Source organism: Chiroxiphia lanceolata, chromosome 2, assembly GCF_009829145.1.
Source record: "Chiroxiphia lanceolata isolate bChiLan1 chromosome 2, bChiLan1.pri, whole genome shotgun sequence".
NCBI lineage: Eukaryota > Metazoa > Chordata > Aves > Passeriformes > Pipridae > Chiroxiphia > Chiroxiphia lanceolata.
In genome coordinates, this window is record NC_045638.1 from 35,936,605 (window position 1) to 35,959,627 (window position 23,023).

The following is a 23,023-nucleotide window of genomic DNA, read 5'->3' on the forward strand; positions in this document are numbered from 1 at the left end:
TGTATTGACTGACTATACCATACCAGTTTGTTTGTGGCCCTAAAACTTCAGATTGTTGCTAAAAGTTTAAGCTTATTTATGGGAGACTTTGCCAGTGGAACTAGCCCCTTCTCATAGCTCAAGATGAAAACATTGGGAGAAAATAAGTTGTCATATGTTTGACTTTTATTTAAAAATAGATAAAAACATAAACCTTTATATCCTCACAGCAAAAAGAAACATAAAGATGAGAGTCCATGCTTCAGTAAATGCCATGATAGAAACCAGTGCTGAAACCCTGCCCTTCAGTTGGATTTCTGATTGAGTAAAAACCATAGGATACACTTACGGCAAATACTCTTCCAAAACATGCTGTTAGATGAAACCACATCCTCAACTCACTCAAATACACTCCTTAGATGTGAGCATGTTCTTAGCCTCACAAACACTGCACCTGAAATACAGTCATTGCAGAGTATTGCCAAAAGTAAAAAAGGCAACATAATTTCCAGGCTTATTGTACTCAATCAATTTTGTAACAGTAACAGAATGTGTGTACATCAAAGAATAGCTTGCCAATACTACCCATCTCCTTTCTTTTTTTTCCCCTAGTGCTGTCTTTGCCCATCTGCTTCACCATCCACTGGCAGTGGCTGTGGCCTTCTAATTCCAAAAAGCATCCTAGGGGGTAAGGTTGGTAATGTTTTAACTGCTCCATGAAGACCTGGCTTTTAGTAAATAAAAATCTGTTTGTCTTTTCTTTGCTTCTTTGAATATCTGGAAAGCTATGATGTTTCTGGTAAGGTTGGAAACTCATAGGTAAAAGGGGAAAAAAGTTTTGCTGAGGCAGGAAAAGAGCTACAAGGACCTTATTTCAGAAGAGGAATTGGACGGAACTGAGAAGAAGGAACATTTACTTTCGTGGCTCACAGACAGCTCTTCAGCTGTGCACATCACTGAGTTTGTTCAAGTTTGAACAGTTTGACCTGGGTTTACAACTTCCAGCCTTCATTGTGATGCTGTATGTCACATTTTTTCTTCAGGTCAAACCACAGACCATGCACATCTTTTAAAGTTCCTGTTCTTTAAAAGTAAGTCTTAAGATAACCTTTTCTCCTTTCAAGGAATCTTCAGATCAGGCAAATGCCCAAGCTATCTGCAGAGGCTTCCTGGTAGAGGCTATGGGCAGGACACAGACAGAGTGAAAGACCTGCTAGGACAACCATTGCAGGCTGGGCAAGCCAAAGATAGGTGCTACTGGAAGAAGTGGTTCTCAGATTATGAGTATTATTCATACAATCAGATAAACAGCCTTATTACTAAATTATTTTGATTTTTACAGGTGAGTTGGCCTTACATGTGAAACAATAAAGCCTGGATTTTTTTTCTGATCAAAGTCCACCCATAGAAGAGATAGTAATCACAAATAAGGAAACTAATTTTCACAAAATACCAGTGAAATCTTCAGATCAAAGGATTAGTAAGATTGAAAAAAAACCCCAGATATTTATAAATCTGGACAATTTATTAGCCTTAGAGTTGCCATGGCCAGCTAACTGTACCCCTGCCTCAAGGATCGAACCAAGTGGAAAATAAAAGCTCTAGTACAAAGCACAGTTATCTCACATCTATTCTAACAGGAGGTTTATTTTACCTCATCTGAAGATGGCAGCTTTGGTGAAGAGTAATTTTGGCAACAGGAAGCTATAGGGCCCTGATCTGACATGGTAATGTCAGTGAGATAACAGTTTTCTCTGTTAGTTCTGCAATTCTTGGGTGGGGATACTGGTTTGGTATGATGTGATTAGAGAAGTGTGCTGTACTCTGAGGAGTACCAATTCTTGTTCTTTTTGGCAAGAAACCAACTTCTCAGGTGGTGCTTAACAACAGTTATAAACAAACATTCTCTTAAAGGACATCCTTTGAGCAACGCTAATAATTTCCTGTGTATGTGTACATAAATGTAATGGCAGGATCCATGCTGCTGGATTACACAATGCATGTGCACATATTCAATATTCAATCCTTCTAGACTTGGAGTCTGGGAAAAAAGGAAGCTATTAACCATGTAATGTTGACTTCAATACTACTCATGCAAAACTCAGATATTTTAACGGAAAAGCTTATCCTTAATTTAAAACACAGCATAATTTTAAGTGTGTTTATTACTACAGTTAAACTCTTTATTACCTTAGGGTAAATCTAAAGATGACTTGACTAATCACTGTCAAAAAAGAAAAAAAATTATACCATCAATTTATGAACTGGTGACAGTGATTTGCTAACTCTATGACATTCCACTTTTCCAGCTGGGAAGGTTCTACAAATGCTAAAGAACAGCTATAGATCTCTCTGAGGAAGGTCTATGACCACTGAATCTGAGTCAGTTGCACAGCACCTTCTGAATCACATGCTGTGTCACTGAACTTCTTAATATCCAGTCAGTAACCAGCACGTTTGGCAAGCGAAAAACCCGGATTTGGGAGTTGTGTACTTGTCACACCTGCCCCCAAGCAGAGCTCAGCACAAGTGTCAATACAGTTCTGACCACGACCTGCAGCAGCAGCGCTCCAAGCTGCTACTACCACACTTGGGCACAGACTGGACCTCAACACAAGGCATTCAATACATGGCACAAAATGGCCACTGGAAAGGGATTTATAGGAAATCAGGATCTTTAACGTTCGTCTTCCCACAGTGCTGTAGCGCACACGGGTTTACATTTGCACCTATCAGCCACGGGTCAGGGCAGCATTGCTTGTAAATACAAAACTCAAACCTATTTTACTCCGACTAGAGAAAAAGCAAGCCTGCCATAAGCAGGATTATTAAGTGCCCTGGTGCCTTTACTGTTCGGTAATTTTTCCCGGGGAAACACAATGAAAGAGAGTGCCTGGGTGAAGACAGGGCAGCGGTACCTAAGCGTGCATCTTTGCTATTAAAATCTGTGGCCCAAGTTTAGCACTGCAGCCCCCTTTCGGAGCCTCCTTTGGTTCGCAGGCAGGCTGCAAGGCAGCGGTCAGGGCTGAGCAGCACCCCGAAGCAGCTTCTCCATCCCGCCGGTTCCGGGAGGGCTCGGCCCGGCCCACACGGGAAACCCACCCAGCTCCCGGGCTCAGCCCGGCAGCGAATGGCGCTATCCCACGGCCGCGGCTGGACGAGACGCCCGCGGGGCAGCCGCGCCCGGCCCGACAGCGCTGCGGGCCCGGGGCGTGTTCCGGGCGGTGCCGCAGCCCCGGGGCGGTGCCGCTCGCGGGCCCGGCGGGAGCAGCTGCGGCGGGAGCCGGGAGCGGCTGTCAGGGCGCGGCACAGGCTGTGTGTGTGTTTGTGGGGCGGGCAGCCATGCGGCGCTGGAGGCTCCTTCTCTTCCCCGTGCTCCTCGGCGTGCTGGTCCCCGTCAAAGGTGAGCAGGGCCCGGCGGGGAGCGATCCTGCCGCGGATGGACTGCGGAGAGAGGGAGTGAGCGCTCCCCTGCCCTCCGTCCCCGGGCTGGGGCCGAGCGCTGCGGCTCCGCACGGAGTCGGGGCTGGGTGGGGATCGGAGCGATCCCGGGACGAGAAGGGACGGGAGAGAGCCGGGCAGGTCCCCGGCTGCCCGTGTCTGTCCGGGGCAGGGAACCGGCGCTCTCTTCCTCCAGCCTTTTTTTTTTTTTTCCCCCCATTTAACTAACTGGAAAAGTATGCCTGAACTTACTGCCCGCCCTCCGCACTGGAAACCCTGCCTGGTGTTTTATCTTCAGTGAACACGTGGTACTTACCCCAGTAGGGCCCTTGGGTGCAGGGGGGTCCTCGAAGGAGGCTGGGAGGGGATTTCAGAGCTGCGGGAAGCTCGCTTGGAGCGCGGCTTCCATTTTAGGAAAGAAAGCGGAGTTACGGCGGTCCTAGGGCACGGAGAGTTACTCACCAGAAAATCTGCCGTCACACGATACCCTTTAAAAAAATTAGTATGGCAAAACCGCAGGGTGAAACACACTGGTGTATTTTTTGCTAAGCTTCTCGTTGCTTCAGTGTGTGTCAGGGACGATTTTCTTGAACGCTGATCAAAAAAGCGTGTTTGTAGTAGCGCGCTGGTGTTTGGTAAAAGGAAACACTGGGCTGAGGGAGGGGGAGGAGAAAAGTAGCAAAGTCCCTAATACCAAGTTTTTTTCAGAAGGAAAACTGCTAAACTGGAATATGCAGTGCAGACTGTGATTTCCCATTTATATAACTTTTTTTCTAAGACATTTTTTTCTTCTTTTACTATGTTAATAATCATACTTGGTGCTATGCCTAGGTATTTTCTTTCGGGTGTTTTGTAAAAGCAACACGTCAAATCTTAGATATCTATCTCTTCAGTTTAAAGGAGAAAGAAAAATACTTGTTCCTAACTTTGCCTGGAAGCTGTAGATAATGCATACAGATGCCAGATAAGCAGTTTGGCATCAAGCCTGCTTTGAATTCAGTTCTGCTGTGGCGCTATTGTGGTCTTGAATCCTAGGTTAGCAAAGCTGAGCTCTTGCAATAATAGTACAATTTTACTGTAACCACCTTTAAAACTAACAGATCATTCAGACTGCTAACATTTATCATCTTAGTACTTGTGTGGAAAACTCTCTCCTCTGCATCTGCAAGCAGTCCTCACAGTAATAGACAGCAAAATCTTTGCTGTGATGCTCTTTAACATGTGGAAGTATTTGGGGTCACTCAGAAACAGTCTTTCTAAACTTTTTGTCAAGAAGTGTGGAGATGAAAAGAGACTGTCTGGTTTCTGCTTCACTAGAGAGAAGGTGCACAAAAACTGCCTTTAGGAGTTTTGTTTTGAATTCTGTGAAAAAAGATACTATATTTTAAACAGATTGCTTTTATGAAGCTCGTTAATTTATATGGCTACTCGTTAATGCCAATAATATGAACTGAGTAGATCGGTTATAATTAGTTTGGACACTTTTCCTTAAAAATATGTAAGAATTTGAGAACTGCTGAGAATGTCAGCTTGAGGAGGGTGGGGCCCTCCAGGGGAATTTCAGATCTGTGGTGGTGCAGTCTTAAATGACAATAAAGATAGAACCTGAATGACATACTTTTGAAAAACTTAATCTCGCTGTCAGTAGGCTAGCTGTAGTCTGAATGTGCAGAACTACTGTAAAAAGTTAAGGATCTGTCTTTATAAGCAGTTCAGCAGTTGTGTGACTGTGGAGATGACTGATTTCACTGTGACTGCCTGCTTTCATGATTCAATTAGATGAATCTACTCCAGACTGATAACTTCTTACGGATCATCCATTTTAGGCATGTGAAAGCTGTTAGTGTTAAATCAATATTCAACATATCATGAGGATTTGAATGTATTATTAAGCAAGGGTGAACTTCGTTATTTGAGTTTGCTTAGAGGAAGAGCTCACGGTTTTAACCTCAAAACTGGTAAAGTGTTGTCTCATTTATCAAATATGAACTCTGCGAGTCTGGCAGAGCTGGAATTCAGATACCACTGAGGCTGTATCCAGAGGAAGGTCGAATATGAGTTTTTATACACGGGTTTCTATGGATAGTCTGACAGTTTGCCCCTGCTAAGGAGTGGGATCTTTCTGCTTCCTCCTGTGTTTGGTCTGGTGCCCATCTAGGCTTCCACTGAGATGATTCAGTTTGATAAGTCAGCAGATGACTAATCTGGTGCATTGAGTTTGCTCTTTGGAGTGTTTGATGGGTGTTGATGCCAGCAGAAGGGAGTGGCAGGGCCAAGCATGGGAGAGTGGAAATAAGGTGGGGACAACAGAGGAGGAGAGGGCAGGAGGCTTCCTGCTGTGGCTGACTGTGAGGAGTGAGACTGGTTCAGTGATCTTACACCTGCAAAACCACCAGGTTAGCCCAGCATCTAATTTGACCAGTAATCCTGGTTTTCAAAATGCAACAAAAGAAAAGTATTAGACAGCATGACTTCTGTACAATGTATATGAAGACTACAGCAGAAGAAGAATTAAACAAAAAAATCCATACATGATACTCCATAAATGGACTCAATGCTCTCAGAGGTCTAAACCAACCTAAATGATTCTGTGTTATTCTGCATATGATGACCAGCAAAAAACTGCTGCATGCAAACACAAGGCTGAAAAGTCTCTCTTATCTGCTGCAGAAAGATCAAGGCATGAAAAGCTATTTTACTGAGGATATAGAGTTTGGACAGGGGGATATATAGTTTAAGTATCTGTTGCAAGAATTGAGTAGAGCTTGTTGATTAGAAACACAGTTGTCAGAGGAACAGTTATGGTAGTGAACACCCCGTATGTGAGCAAAGTACATGCTGGAAACTGAGGTATCTATGTTGTAAGATCAGTAGCCTAGGGTGAATTGCAGGTGGAGATCCCTTCTTTGTAAGGTGACTGTAATTAGAAGGCTCTGAGGAAAGGAAAGGAAAAGGAATGGGGAAAGGAAAGGAAAAAGGAAAGGGAAAAGGAACACTTGTGCTCCTGACTTCTCGTTGAGGCAAGTCAGTGTTGAGAGAAATGACCAGTTGGATGAAAGATGGTGACATGATCCTGTCTGTAATCTAGATGGAGCTTTCAGCTAGGGCAGGGAGGTGCTGCAAGGACTCCTGGAGAGTGAGCTCTGCTTTTTGGGCTCTGGAGTTGTTTGCCTTTTAAATCTGATTCAAAAAAACCAAAACAAACTAACAAGCTGCCACAAAACTTTCAGTTGAACAATTTCAGTAGCAGTGCTAGACTGGATACATGGCAGTATGAACATTAAAAGTGCAGCACATGTTTCTCCGTGTTTCTATTTTCTCTAATTTGAAAAGCTTGAGGCCTTTTTTTTTTAATGTGGTGTTATTTATATAAAATGGCCACTGCACTGCTACATCAAAATGATGTCACTGCAACAATCCTTAAGCTCTCCATAGTTAAAGTGATTTAACTTGGCAATAGTTAAGTGTGACTCAACCTACTGCAATGCAGCCAAGACCAATTTCAATATTTTCCTGATGTTACTCTGGTGCATGTGATGGGTTTGCCTGCGCTTGAGAAAGGACTCTGCTTTAACTCTTGCTGTCTTGAACTTCTCATTGGTATCACCTTTCATCAGGTGACAGCTGTGTTGGTAAAATGCTATAATAATAGGAGTCATTGGTTAAGATCATCTTGCCAGGGGCATTCCTCTTTCTTCTAGCTAAACTACTTTTTCATGCTCCAGCACAGGAACCGACTCTTTGGAATCTAGTAAAAGTGTTTTGAGAGAATATTATGAGCAAAACAGTCTCAGGTTGTAGAACTTTTCCATTCTTCTGACACAGACAGGAGTTTTCCTCGCTGCTGATGATTATCATGATTCCAATCTGAGTAATTTCTGCACTGCATTAGTGATCACTTAGGGGTCTGTGCATATGTATTCTCAGAGCCAGTGGTATTCCTGAGCATGTTCTAAGGGGACTCCAAAGGCCATTACTTCTGCAAACTCATGGCAGCCTCTTCAGCATGTAACTTGTCATGTGCTAGGGCATTTTATAGCCAGAGAAATTCAGCCTTCTTCATGTTGTTGATTTGCTGGCTTCAGACTAATCAGTTCAAGTTGGGAAAATATGGTGCCCGTTACTTGGTACTGTTTTTGAGAGCTTTTCCTTTAATCAGTGTCCTCAATACAGTGGAAAAATTCTCTAGAGACATTGCCTTAAAATTTTGTGGGTGACACCATGGCAGATGGTAGGGCTATGTTTCCACCCTTTGCAACAACCAGTTCCAGACATATTGTACACCATTCCAGGTGAAAGCAATTGGGCTCTTGCTTCTTCAGCGAGAAGGATTAAAAAGAATGTATTTACAACACCAGTTGTAACATACCAGCTATATTTTTTGGCTTCTGACTCATTCAAGAGCTGTAGCACACCTGGAATTCCAGCTGTTAATGCAGCAGCTGCATCATTCAAAGCTCTGACATCTGCTGTTAACTGCAGGTACGCTTCTGGACAGGCTGAACAAGGCTGTTGTAAGATAAATGTGTTTTGAATCTCTCTTCTCTTGTTTTTCTGGGGAATCAGTTGCTAATTACTTTTAAATCTCACCAGTGTCCCCTTAATCAGTTAGGTACCTCTTTCAGCAAATTATTCACATTGCTAGGGGAAGAGCATATGGGTCTGAGTGCTTGCAGCATTGCCAGAGTCAGTAAGAGTCCTGTAGCTGGTTCTTTCCAGTACAAAGCACACTGCCTATACCAAAAGCCTAATGCCTTCTTGCCTCATCTGTCCATCTGCAGTGGTTAAGAAGCTCAGGGCAGTAGGGGCAGTGGCAACAGGTAGGGGCTACCAGTCTTATCTATTCAGACTGAGGCTGCTTTCCATTAGAGGTAGGCATGTGTCTTCCCCACTTCCTCTGTGTTCATCTGCATTTATCACTGCTACACAAGGGCAATAAGGTGCACTGAGCACCCATATCCATTAGGACACAATGGAGATGGGGCCAAGTGCTGCCTGGCTGCCTTACTCAGCCCAATAAATGTGGTTATCTGCACCTGCTGCTAGTGCAGTGAATTCAGGTGGATTGTCTGAACAATGTACGGTCCAAAGACTGTGGCAGGAGAAGGCAGTGGTTGAACTGAGCTCCAACTCTGTCCTATGCTCGCAACTCCTCAGCCAGCATTGCAGCATCTCTGAAGGGCCTTCCATTCAGCTTGATCATACTCTCTCTTTTTCCATTTAGGAGCATCCATAAGTCCCAGCATCTGTCATAGGGGCATACAGAATTCCTGTTCTTTTCAGGCATTTTGCTGTACTGAGGGAATCTTGATGTTATCTCTGGCCTTGCATGCTTCCCCCAATTGGACCTAGGAGGTCATTCCTTGGTCAACAAGGGTCCCACCATGTTATCAGCCTCTGTTACCTAGACCCTGCAAGTTATTCCCAACACAGGAAAACAGTGTTCCAGCTTGTGTGTCTTGCCCTTGGCCTTTCTGTCTGTATTTTACTGGCTGCTGCAGAAGGTGTCTGTGCTGCCTTGCAAAGGCACATAGTGCCAGCAACAGCACTGAAACACCTCTTCTGCAGACTTGAGATCAATACTGCAAAAGGTAGTGTTTGGAAGATTGCTCGGTACATACAAACTAGTTTTAGTTTGCTTTTTCATTAAAAAAAATTGATTTTGTTTCTCTATATGCTTGCAAATTCTTGTCTGGGAAAGATGTCCCTGCTTGATGCAGGAAATTTGTTGCCTGCTGCAACAGGTACATTTCTCGCCTGTATAAAATAAAAATAAATGTTGTGATACTCATCACAAATTCCTTTTCAGCTGGTTTAGTCTGTGCATTTGATGTGACTGTGAAGCTCAGAAAAATAGGATCCAGAAGATTTTCTACAAAGGATTCCAAAAAGTCATAAGACAAATTCCTTTGACAGTCCAAGAACTTATTCTTTGTGGAGTAAGGCCTGTTTACAGTAGTTCTTCTAAATATTCAACAGTTTTTCTAAATATAGAACAGTTCCTTTAGAATACATAGTGGATATGTCAAATGCAGGAGTCATTCAAACATGTTCTGGGAAAAAAAATAATTTTGAAAGAAAACATCTATGTTTTAGGCCAGGTCTGATCACATAGTATCATTATCTGCATAACAAATGCATTTGGCTTACTTTATACAGATATCAGTCACTTGTGAAGCATCCACATACTATAAACATATAAGAAATGTCATCTTTAACAGTACTTATAAAAGGAAGCTCCCTTGACCGAAGCAATTGTTAGTTAACTGCAGATGTTAATTTGCTCTACTTTTCCCATAGCTTGTGTTCTCTAAAACTCCCATTGGAGCTCTTCTTGCTTCAAAGTTTTTCACAGGAAATGTGAAAAATATATTTCTTGATGTATGTACATTCTGGATGTATTTAAAGTAACCATAAAGCTCATTTCACTTTGACCCAAAGAGTTTGGAATAATAAAGTAAAATCAAACATTTTTTTTAGGATAGCAGTCTTTCTTTCATCAGGTAAATGTTACCACTCAGTATAAAAGTTAATCTTTCTGTGAAATAGAAGTTCTTTTTGATTAAACCCCTATCAATCTAATTGATTAAAATCTGATTTTAAATATAAAACTGTCTTTGTATGCTTTTTTGCTTAACCGCAGAAAAATGTTGCTTGTATATTTTCTGTTTGTGAAGAAGTCCAATATTCTGTGGAAAATATAAAGTGAAAAATTGTTAAACTCTGATATTTCTGGGAAAGCCAATCCTGCAAGTCTGGTAGACCTTGCAGTATTGGTAGTGTTACTGGTTTTTATAACTGCCACAAAAATACTACACTCTAAAGCTTTTCTGTCTGGAAAAAGTGGAGTTAGAGTGTTTAGACTTAACATTTTACCACCACTTGTTTGTTCCCTGTGATTTGGAGGAAAATATTGAACCTATGTGAAGAGGGAAGGAGTAGTGGTGACAGTAGTTGGAGTAGTAGCGAGATGCAGTGAATTAAAAATAAGTGAGGCAAATGTGTCGGGTAGTATCCAATGTTTATTAGAGCTGATGCTATTGTTGGACAAAACAGAGAGCTCTGGAGTCACAGAAGTCCTTGTTAAATTTAGAAACAAGAAGTTTCAGGATAAGCTTTGGGGGAAGGGTTTGGGATAGCCTATGTGGAAAGCTTTTAGATAAGGCTATCTTTTTTTATATTTTATATCTTTATATTTCAGTCTGCTGATTCTTCCCTCACCTGCAGCTATCCATACCTGTCTGTATTTTCCCTCTTCGATGCCAGAAGTGTCTGCCTACCTGGCTGCCTCTGTGTTTCTCAGTACATCCTGGATGCAATCTTGCGATTGGATCCCAAATTCAGTGGTTACTTCACCCTCTATACCCTGCTCTCTTCCTCTTCAGTTGTTGCAAATGGTTATAGAGACATCACTTCTTCAAATCAGAGCAGTTGCTGCTTGTCTTAGCCAGCAAGTTTTCAATCCAATTTACAATATCATTTTCTTCCCCCATTCTCAAGAACTTCCAGCTTTCCTTTATGCTGTTTTGGCCTTCTGTAAAGGTCAGCTCTTTTCTGGGCATTCTTACCAGAGATGTGGATTTTTTTTTCCCCAAAATCTTTAGGCAAGAGCTGTCATTCTGAAGCTCATGGCTGTAGTGAGCCGACAAATCCTCTGCATCTACACTTAATCTCTCTCTCTCCTCCTTTCTCTTCCCTGCCTGTTGCTGCTTTCCCTTGGGTGTTGTCAGTGCATTATTGTCACTGACTCCAGTGCCAGTCCTATACCCAGGCACAGCTCCCTTCAGCTTGCAATTCTTACCTTCCTGCAGACAGGTTTTCCATCCGTTTGTATTGCTTTCCTGTGGTGTTCCATGAAATGAGTAAATTTCTAATAAATGAGTAAATTTCTAGTGCAGACTGGAGTCTGGCATTTAGAAGGTGATGCAGTGGAGATGATGAAATTATTTGTTGGAGTGGACATGGAGAATTCTTGTTGAAGATTTTGCCTAAATATAACAGAAGTACTTTCACAAGATGCACTTGAACCAGAAATGCTTACGGTTTCACTGTGAATGCATTCCAGATGTTTTGCTGAGCACACGAACACATTGAAACTGCTTAGAATATAGCCTTGGTACAAAAGGGAGGATTTGCCATTTTCCTCAAGTAATGTAGGATGGGAAGTTGAAAAAAACTTGCAACCGCCTTTTAAATGAGAAACAAATCTGACAAAACCTATGCCACGTTTCTGGCTTGCCAATCTCTCTCTGGCTGCCACTTAGTGGAATATTAACTAATCTATTTATTTTATCTGTCTGGTTCGGGCAGTTGAAACTAATCACATTGACCTGGGTGCATGGATGTCTTTCAGAAATATTTTTTTGGTAGTAATTTTGCATAGACAATAGAAAGGTATTAGAAGTAGAAAAGATGAGCCTTCTGCTGCAGTGTTCCACATTGCCCAGAGCAGCAGGCTGCTGTCACGTCACACGTCCTGTGGCTGAAGCTGTTCTGCCCATTTCCAAACCAGTGCTGTTGTGGTGTGATGGAGCACAAGCTGTGAAATCCTGGCTCACTAGATTCTCACATAATGCAGCTGTCTCAGTTAGTACCTTAATAGTAAATACCTATAGGAAGAAAAGTGTCACTATTGCTACTGAAACATGTCAGTGCTTATTTTGAGTAGAACAATAGGTTTTGTTATAAAATGAGCTGACTAGTGCCAGAAATGGTTTAGTCTTAGAACAACGGATTAAAATATGGTTTGAATCATTGCAAATAGTGTACTGAGTCTGGTTTCCTCTACTCCCTGCCTTCCCCACAGGAAACCACAAGCAAGACCCAAAGTCTTCCTCTTCTTACTTTTTGCAAAAGATGTAGTAGCTCTTTTCAAGTACACAGATTGAAAAGCCTGAAAAATCTTTTTAGCCATAGCTGAACAAGCCATAATGAAAAAAATCCAGAAAAGCAAAGTCAATTTTATTGTTCAGGTAATGTTTTTGGCTAGAATACAGAATTTGTTTGGACTTTACTATTAGTATACAAATTATATTGAATTGGTAAGGCTTCTGGTGAGGAAGGTGTAAGAAACAAGCTGTGAAATTAAATGTCAGTTTACAAGTATCAGCAGACATAAAACAGTCCTACCTACTAGGAGTCCTCATGTCAGTCAGTGCACTGCTGTAAAAATAACAGTATTGATCTGCTTCTGTGTGCATTGCAAGTCTATATTTCAAATACATTTTATTTTTAAAAAGGGATTTACAAATGCAAATCCAAGTTCTATGTACTTGTTCAACATAAATTATAATTTTTTTTTCCTTAATCATAGTGAGAATTATTTACCAGTAAAACAGTTGAGGTTTTGGAGCCAATGCATATTTTTACCCAGTGCCTGCCAGATCACAGATTTTGGTTTCTTAGTACTTCCTCCTTCCTTGTGCTAAAATTTTATCATCTTTCATCTAGTGCAGACCCCCCTAACCTTTCAGCCCCTGAGCCTTGCTGCTGCACTTCCCTTTTCCTCTGAGCCCCCCGGGAATGCTCTTTTTTCAATCCCTCCCTGCCTCAAGATCTTAAGAGGCTACCAGAGATGTAGTGTGAGCAAATAAGGATGCAGACAAAGGAAAATACTCTTGTTTCCTGACCATTTGTTGGGGAGGAAAGCTTTCAATCTTACATACTTTATTGCTGTGTAAAGTGTTTTATTGAATTGGGATAAGCAGAAAAAGCAGACAGCTCTTGAAGTTGTGGCTAAAGACATCACACAATTTCCGTGAAAACACTTCTGTCTTTCTCTGCAAAAGGCTGGGCAGGGTACTGAGCTGTAGAAATGCATATAGAGGTCTTGAGTGCAAGGAGGAGAAGCTGTTGTTATCTGAGTAGAAGCTATCTGGATAAACTTCTGCTGATAAAATAGCATTAAGTTGTTTGATGTCAGTTGTAGTTACTTTCAGGAGAACCAATGATTTTATTAAATTGCACAATGGAGAAGAGTTTGCAACCTGGTTGAATGAAACAGTTTTCCTAAACTGGAAATTAATCCTTTGATTAAACACTGTTATGGTCTTTCCAGTGTATATGACTGTTAATTTTTGGTGCTGGCTGCAATTTGGGTTATTATCCCAGTGAGGCTTAATGTTCATGAATGTGTTCATGAAGGCCAGAACACCTGAGTGTTTGAAGGACCTTGAAGGCATGCTCCTTTCCAGCCCTACCATCTCCGCTGGTGCCCATCTTAGTGCCATCAGTGTGTATGTTGCTGTGTGCTGACTAGTTTTGACTGCTTGTGATGTGGCTGCTGTTTTGAAGTACACAGTTCAGAGCAAAAGGCTTCATGGATATCAGTCAGCTGCAGAAGGGTTCCTGTCAGGAACTACTGAAGGTATTTCTAGATGCAAGTGCAGAAATCCTGGAGAAGTAACTGGATTCTTTGGCACTGGAAGAAGGAGAGGTGCTGAGAATACTGACTTTGACCTCTGGAGAATGTTATGAAAAATTTCCAACAGGCCCTTGCCTACTGAAGAGAGAGGCTAGGGTGCAAAATACAGAATTACAAGGATAAATACTTACTTATGCACACGAGGTGTCCTAGCCAAATTGGGGCACTCCGATGTGGTTTTACACAGGGTTCTTGTAGCTTTTAAATGTTCAAGTATAAGAAAATTTGACTAGTCACTGACATCCACAGTACTGAATACTAATTATAGTAATACTTTGCAAAGCACCTATATTTCTTGCTGATTTTCAACTGATCCAGACCTTCTTGAAGTCAGACTCACTTTAGTTACTTATCTATGATGCCAGCAAATGATGGGAGGATTTCAGAGAGATGTTAGAGGGGCTAGGATGCTGTTATCAGGCATATATTTTATCCTTTGTGGACAACTCTAAACTTCCACAGTATAAAATTATTTTTTACAGGGCTGAGCTGTCCTTTGCTTTCTTTTACATAAGCATGAACAATACCAAAGTGTTCAGTAAAATTCCACTACCTTGCTGCATTGCAGTGTATAATGTGAAATACACATTAATAAAGTTAATATACTTCAATACTACAAAGACTGATTGATGTAATAGTTAAGGAAGAGAACTTACATAACAAGTAAATGTGAGCCTTGTGGTAAGAATGCACCTGGTTATGAAAATTTAGGCTATGTGAGTAGTAGCTGTCAGAAAGCTGTCAGCTTTCTGAAAACTTAAAATCCTGTCTCTTGAGCAGCTTAAACTTTGAAGCTGTAGACTGTGAGCAACATGTACTTAAAGACTTTTGGTTTCTTAGGTTTATAAAAATGAGATACTGACATTTCTTATGCTAGGACAGAATTTCAAAAGGCTGAATGCAAAGTAGGTACACAGTGCCTGCTTGATCTTGGTGAGATTTGAGAACAAGTTTTCCTGACTGCTTCAGAGCTCCTTATCCAACCCTGGCACAGGTTTCTCAAGAGGCAGTGGTGGAAATCAGGGGTGTGTTGGACCACTGTTAGCCTCCCTAGGGGAATAGTGATTATGTTGAGACCTGGGAAGAGGGACAGGGGTAATCCTTGCCTGCTCCAGGGGCCAAAGGACAGGGTTGGCTTCTGCAGGTGCTCTGTTGATGCAAGAGAAGGCAGTTGCAGTAGTGGCCCCAGGGCTGGCCTTGCTGACATCAAGTAAATTCATGCCTAATGCATACAGTGACATCAGTGTATTTTAGGGCTCCTATGAGAAAGGATGCCAGGAACTCAAGACCAGTTACTTAGAAGGGTGAAAATTTCAGCATGCAAGTGCAAGGACCAAACATGCAGGCTTTAAATAACTTAAGGCGAGGCAATATTTAATCAAACACCTGTGGCCTTTTTCAAGGGTATGCTAAACATGGATGCAGACAAGATGATGCTTCTGTCTGCCAGTTGTGTTTTGCCATAGTCCCTGAATTGACAAAAAAGGAAACTAACTATTTGCTATCTAGAAAATACTTTATTAAAATGCTCACTAATTTTAGTAATGTGTTTATGCTTGGTAAGGCCAAGTACATAGGTGAAATAGCAATAAGCATAGTATATGACACAGTCTTGAATTGGGGTCAGGCCCTCCTGAAATTACAGGTAAGAAATAATGTGCAAAAATCAAATAAATATGTCCAATAACTTTTTATGTGTTGTCATTGGGATTCAGCCCCTTTACTGAATTTTGCAAAACCCCTTTCCTCTCTTTCTGCTTCCTATTTCAGTGCCCCCAAAACTTAATCTTGTAATTTCTTGATGAAAGTACCACACTTCTGTCACCCAAATGTTTTTCTAACAGCTTTTGTTAGTGTAGCTTAGGTTTCTGCTTACAAGCTTCAGGAGACAGAGGAATGTGTTTCAGTTCTCATATGTATAAAGAATTGCAGATGGGCAGAGTGACTTACTTTATTTGTAATTCTGTGACTTTTGTAGCACAAGGAGTTTAGTCCAGTGACTAGAATGGGCCCATGTCATAGAACCTCAGGGTGCTGAGGCTGGAGGAGGCCTCTGGAGACCTTTCAGTCTCGCTCCCTGCTCCAGCAGGGTCAGCCGCTGAAGGTTGCCCAGGACTGTGGTCAGCTGGGTTTTGCTTATTTTGGACGTGTGGGGGCGGTACTCTCTGCAACAAAACAGCTTTCCCCAGAGTGTAGAATATACTTCAGCTCTTCCCAAGCTGCTGTTAGTGACAGTGCCTTGGAAGCTCTTTTAAGCTTAAGGAGAAGATCTGGGACCTGTGGCTCTTCTGTTTGGTGCTGTTTTGCCACTGAGGGTTATCACCCAGCATCCCAGCTGTAGATTGGAGGGGGAGTGGTCACATGCGTTATGAATGTGAAGAATTACAAATTGTAAGAAAAGAATTAGACTGCAGTAGACAACTCATCGCTGGGTGGGTTGTGATTAAGATGCCAAATATTTGCTTTTATCCTCACTACTTGATTGAAGGGAGTCACAGGAGTTCTTACTTTTGCTTGATTCTCTTTCACCCCTTCTCATTTCTGTATAAGCAGCTCTGCATTTAACAGGACTGTTGCCATCGTGTTAATTCTCTAGCTTTGCAACTGACTCAGTTCTTCTGTGTGCTTTCTGCTGATTTAGAGCTATTCATTGTCCTCTTACTCCTATGTCAAATCCTCCCCCGGAAAACTCTGCTTATAGTTAATAAGAGCTCTAAGAGCCTTATTGTACTTTCCTACTTTCTATAGCTCGAAGGGGCAACAAAAGTTGCCCAGTGCATGGGAAAATTTTAAGCAAGCAAAATTCCCCAAACTGCTTCAAAATATGGTTGTTTTCATCTCTGGTAGATGGCTTGTTTTACCATGTTTTGTTAAAAAACCCTGCCATAACTACTGCTAAAGTAAATAGTTTGAGTCAAAATGTAGCCTTGTAGGCTTTTAAAAATATTAAGTTGCCATTTTTGAACAGAAGGAATAGTTAGTAATTCAAATTAAAATAAATCACAAATAAGTCTAAACTCTCTTTTCTAGCAGTTAGATCACAAAAAGATTAGGCCACATAATTGTCTAACTTTTTATGTACTGTATTTTCAAGATAGGTGCAAATAAAGTAACTTTTCAGGGAAGAAACTTTTCTATCACTGTACAAAAACGAAATATGATCGTTTTTAGGGTAGTCTTATTACGTGTCTTTGAAGAGGAAATAAATTTTTTTATTCATTCCAGTGGAGATTTAGCTGACTTTATTCCCATCAGTTACATTGGTAAATGTTCCAGATATGCAGAAAGCAGACACTCTCCAGATGTAAAAAAAAAATTGTCTTTACTTTTTTGGCTGATTTACAGTTGTTATTGGTGTTTGGGGCATATTTGTTTTAAGCAGGAAGGGGCTTCATTCTGCTAAGCAAAATTTTATGCAAAGTTTTTTGTTTCCTCTTGCTCTGCAGAGAAAGCAAACTTGAAAAGCAGCGTTGATAGGTCGGTAGTTGTAGGAGGGACAGGATTTGAAATCAACAGTGTGAGGTGAGACTCTGGGCAGGGATGAACTGCTGCTTGGCAATGGGAGTAAATGTTCTGTCTGCATTGCCAGACGCAGAGATCTCACCTACAAACCTCAGCACTGGCTGAGAGGAAAGAGTATAGTTTTAAGTACATTCCTCTGTTAGCTACCTAGCTGCAAGTAGTTTTCATGTTTCAGGTTCTCCATTTAAAATGTTAGAGTTCTTAGAGTAGGATATGGAGAACCAAGTCGCCTTTCTCCTAGGTTTTTTGTAATTAAATTGCTTCTCTTGGTTTTGCCTTAGGACATACTGGAAAATAATTGTCAAAATGTGAACTGAACAGTAGAAGTCCTTTATTAGTAGATAACTAATGCTGGTGGGGCAAAACCTGGAGGCAGGCAAAACCTACCTCTACTGCTCACTTGATCAAAACCTGATCAAGTGGGCAGTAGAGGCAGAGGTGCTGATCTACTTTCTCTGATTACCACCAGCAGGATGCAAGGAAATGGAATGAAGCTGCATCAGGGAAAGTTCAGATTGGACCTTAAGAGCAGGTTCTTCTCTGAGAGGATGATTGGGCACTGCAATAGGCAGGAAGGAAGTGGTCATGGCACCAAGCCTGACAGAGTCTAAGGAGTGTCTGAATGAGGTTCTTATTCATATTGTTTATTTTTAGTTAGTCCTGTGAGGAGCAGGGAGTTGGATTTGATGATCTTATGGGTCCCTTCCAACTGGAGATATTTCATGATTGTAAGTCAACCACTGATGGAGTAGCAAGTAATGTCGAGCTGTGGGATGAAGACAAGGTGACCATTGTCACCTGGTCCATAGGCCAACAACTGGAAGACCAGTTGCAACTTGCAGACTCTGTGGCACCCTGTGGTGCACAAGGTGCGAGGGAGAGAGGGAGGGAAGGAAGAGGGAGAACACTGCATTTTTAGGAAAACAAAATTCAAGCAGTCTGTTGCTCAAGTGAGAAAGTTACGTTTGTGGTGATTCATCACAAGTCTCCTTTCTTGGTGCGTTGCCATACACGTGACTAAGGGAGGAAGTTTCCAAAGCTCCTGTCAGCTTCTGCAGTGGAATGTAAATATGACTAATACTGTAGCAGTAAGTATCTGAGAGCAGTGATAGGTCTTCCAAAGCACTGCTATTTGCATAGTTACTTGGATCTCCTGAATACCCTCTAGCTCTTCAACTATTCAAAAACCTATGTTTGCTCTTTTGTTTTACCTCCTGTTTTTCCCACAGCTAACACAGACTATGCTGGTTACTAGGGGCAGCCTTCTAAAGATCCGTCTCTTGAGATCCTGGTATTTGAGCTACAGACATGAAAGGGAAATATTGTAGACACTTCTGAAATGTTCTTGAATATGCTCGTGCCCCTAGGAGCTAGAAATACCTGCTGTATCATGCTTTATATGCAATATAGTATCTGCTTTATTTGTAAATATCTTTGCTTAGACTAATAAAATGTTTATAAGCTTAGTTGCTCTGGGTGCTCCTTAGACCTGTAGGGAGTGCAGTGTATTCTTGCTGATTTTTTTTCTTCTTAGATCCTGATAATACCTTTAGTCTAGTTCTGTGGCTTTATCTCCTGTTTTCTGATTATTTCTTTCCTGGAACCAACTGGATCCCTAGTACTGAGCTTTTTTCCTTTCAGGCTAAGTCACTGAACTTCTAGTTTAGTTGGACCCACCCATACCAAAAGCTGAGCGAGTACAGTTGTAAAAGCAGCTGCTTTAAAGACAAAGGAAGGTTTGCCATAAACAGTGGAGAAACACCTTTCTTTACTGGGAAAGCAGACTGCCAGTACCTTAGAGTGCAGATTATTGTAACCGGTTTCATAAGCTAGTATTTGACATTTTCTGCTACTTTATCTCAAAAAAGTAATGTATGTGAGGACTCTGGCATCTTGCTGCATGCTCAGAAAGCAGAAGTGTGGTTGCAGAATATTGAGTCTCTCCAGTCAATAAAGCATGATCTTTTTCTTTTATTAACTCTCAAATTTGTTTATTCCTCTCTCAAAGCAGCATGTCTTCTGTGAGACTGACAGTCAGCAGTCACATCCTAAATTATTTCTTCATGAAGATCTTATGTGAAAACAATCCCTTAAAATAGCAATGTCAGTGAAAGCACCCCTTTTTACAATGGTTTCCTCCTCTTAAGGGAAAGCACTGCAGCTGGAACTATGAGTTCCTGGATTACGTTTCATGATGGCAATGGGAAACTCTTAAAATACCCTCACATTTCAGCTGCGCCAAAGCATAATGTTGAGTGTATGTGCTTGTTTTTCCATCTGTCACTCCTCCTAAAAAGAAACAGGGCTCTTGAAATATACCCACCAGTGTAATGTTCATTCTCTTAGTGATATATCTTTAACTTTGAGACAGACAGTGTTAATAGTTTGTGATGGTTCATCCTCTGGTTGCTGCTCTGGTAGAGTGTTTTGAGGAGTATGCATCTTCAACAAATCCCTCTGCCTGCCTTCTTAGAGTCAGACTATGAAATATCTGATCAGGTCCTGTCTTAGGCTTTCTTCCCAGGAGGACTGTAACCTGAGAGATACATGTACTCGAGAAAACAAATAAACTAGAATTCAGAGTTGAGGAACAACTATGCAAATACCTGTTTAAATTTGAGTGTTCTGACGTCTTTTTGCCTGTTAATATGGAGGTTTCTTGATGTAGTGTAGCCAAGGGGGTAACTTCAAAAGTAACTGGCATTGGGGTCTTAGCACCTTCTAATTTTACAGAGGTTTTTGAAATTGTATTGCAAGATGATATTGACTTCAGATAAGCAACCCTACTTGGTTGTGAGCAAGGTGGTTCTTGGTTCAAATGTTACATTATGGGAATCACTGCTTAGACTTCAAATTTCAGTTTCTGCTGTAGCAGTTCAGTTGGCCAGATGAACACTTTTTTTTGTTCCATTCCGGTTGTCATTCATAGCTTCCCTATTAAAAAAAAAAAATGTATCTTAGTCTCTTTTCTTCTCAGGGGAGAAAAAAAGGCATTATTAGTGCAGTTATCTGAGAAGTAAAAGAGATTTCAATTTTGACCTCATTTAAGAGGAAAGATGTCACCAAGTATCGGAGCATCCGTCATTCCTGATATTAAAGTCATGACTTGTCCTTGTCTTAGCTTGGTCTGTCATGCAAGTGAAAGGGACATTCTGCTCCTGGTTTGATTTTGATGTTTGTTTTTTATTCCTCTCTTCTGACTTTGCAGTAGCCAGTTCTGATGCCTCTTTGGTAGCCTCATTCTTAGGGGAAAAGCCAAACACACCAATGCTTTGTGCAGTTATCTTCTGAATTCAGGCAGTTCTGTTTGGAAATAACTTTTGCTCTGTCTGGCTTGATAGTGAGTAGGTAGAAAAAGTCTTTCAGCTTCTATTGGGCCGAAGCAGTGTATTTGTATGTCTTTTCCTTGAATAGCCAGTATCTACTTCCATGCCATTTTCTTATTCCATGTTTCAGTGAAAATAGGGATAATGAACAATCGGAAATACCCCAAGAGTTGTTTTAGCTGTCCGCTTATTTTACAAGCCTCTGCTGCTGAGATCACACTACTGTATTTATGCTGTGAAATCAGTTTTTATCATGTATATATTGAGTTAATGTGTTTGCAATTGACTGGATAAGCAGCAGTAGCTCTACCAATTGACTTAATATAGCAAGAGTGGGTGTTTTTGTCCTAAAGACTGAAAATAGAATTTAATCGACCTTGAGTAGAGAGCCTGTAGTGGCACCAGCTGCATTTAGCTATGTTTTAGAAAGTTAAAGAGACTGCTCAAGATCATATCTGCTAATATCTTAACCACCTTCATACTGCTAATCTTGTTATGGGGAAAGATAAGAATGATAAACCCATTAAAATTAATTTTTAATGCCAAGATTTTAAAAGCAATACTTGATCACATGACTTCCATAATGGCCTTTGTGCTCCAAGGCTCTTCTTCACACTTGAATCTTGTAAATTCTTGTGCACTGGAGCTGTCCCCCTGCTCATTTTGTGGTTCAGTGGAAAGAAGGCTGGGAAAGAATATGCTGTGGATGGCACTAAGAAAGCATGCAATAGCAAGTGGCAAGAATAAAGGATTAAGTTCATTATATTGACTCTTATGACCCTCTGGGTCCTTTCTGTAGAACAAATTTTTAGAGCTGTTCCTTTTTTTCTGAAGAGATCTGTGGATAATGATCTGGAGAAATAGCGAAGAATGTCTTCTACCCTGACTGAGAATATTCTATTCTGAATCAGGGAGCAGAAAACATAAGATAGATCAGAAATATGTTTATGACTTTAATAAGTGTTGGGTGTGAATAAGAAAAAGTAGTGTCCTTACTGTTTCTTTTATCTTCTACAGGCAATTTTGATGACTTCAGCTTAGAGGATGCACTTGGTAATTATTGCACTCACAAATTTGGGGAGGTAGGCGGGAAAATAGTGGATGCTCTTCTGAATTGTTTGTTGCCAAGTATCACTACATGACCAAGCATGAAACCTTCCCTGCGTATGTTTGGTTTAAACCTCATTGGAACAATTCAGCTATGGGTATGTCAAGGTGTTGACCACATAGAACTCAAATTTGTCTTTGGAACAATTAAGGATTTCTTTTAAGGGGAAATTGTCTTGCTGTATAGATTTGATCTTGTGCTTTTCATTGTATAGACATATATTTGTCTTTTGTGTAGCTTCCCAACAGTGTATTAAATAGTATTTAACTTTTTTTTCTCTAACCTTCTCTGACAGGAGAGATAAAGACGACAAAGAAGCCTCTTCCATCTCAGAAGACACCACCACAGGACTTTGGTGGGATATAATTGGCTTGTAATGTCTTTTATTGTAAAGTCAAGTGTAGTGTACATAATAATTTGAGAGACCTGAACTTTTCAACATAGTGGCATACAGGGTTGTGATATTTCTATAAAAGAAAGCAGTTCCCTAAAAGCAAAAGGATTTCTTCATTTTGGAGTCTCCTGGTAGTGCTTTCACAAATGCACTTTGTGATTTCACAAACTTAAAGACTCTGTGAAAATCCCTTTTGTTGACTTTCAGTCTGCATGTTTGGAGCTTGCTCACCTTGAGGTGGCTCTTGACAGGTATCATGATCACCAAAAGCACCATGTCGTTTGGCAGATAGTGCCTGGTAACTGTGGGGCTCCTCTGTGGGCCACTGTTGAATGAGCATGCTGTTACATTCTTGGTGAAAACATTGTGAGGTGCATTTTGTGTAAAAATAGTCTAAAACTAGTTCAGTTTTTGCATTACACTTAAAATTTCCCCTATTTCTTTGTAGATGATTTTAACTTGGATGATGCTCTTCATCCTGGTAAGTATCATGTTTTCCTGGATACTGCTCAAAGGTATTTGTGCAATGTCTATCCAAGCTTTATGACCTAAATGTAATAAAGGGCACTGAGTTGATTAAGGTAGCAGACTGCAGATAAAATAGTTACAGTCTAGTTATGTTTATTTACTTTCATTTTAAAGGTTCTAGATCACAAAAACTGTATGAATTTCAATAATTTCTTAGCCAAGTCCTACATGTTTCATTATTGTTGTCTTCACTAGATGGCACTAATTCCATAAACTATTACTTATGGAAGTAGTTTTTAAATCTGAAGTAATCTTTTCCTTTATAGAAGTAATTTTAGTAGCACAAGTAAACATCAATATGT

At 40.9% G+C, this 23,023-nt stretch overlaps 1 protein-coding gene across 2 annotated transcripts in view; it reads left to right on the plus strand.

Moving 5' to 3' along the window:
* The first annotated feature begins 3,227 nt into the window (after positions 1–3,227).
* The window catches only part of CD99 (CD99 molecule (Xg blood group)), a 28,496-nt gene continuing 8,700 nt past the window's right edge, over positions 3,228–23,023 (plus strand). The window contains exons 1-4 of one of the 2 annotated variants that reach the window (XM_032680255.1): positions 3,228–3,382; positions 21,709–21,744; positions 22,095–22,154; positions 22,642–22,674. In XM_032680255.1, coding sequence (XP_032536146.1) covers positions 3,322–3,382; positions 21,709–21,744; positions 22,095–22,154; positions 22,642–22,674 — 190 coding nt within the window. In that variant the 5' untranslated portion in view covers positions 3,228–3,321. The remainder of the gene's footprint in view (positions 3,383–21,708; positions 21,745–22,094; positions 22,155–22,641; positions 22,675–23,023) is intronic. The other variant, XM_032680254.1, reaches the window with a different exon arrangement.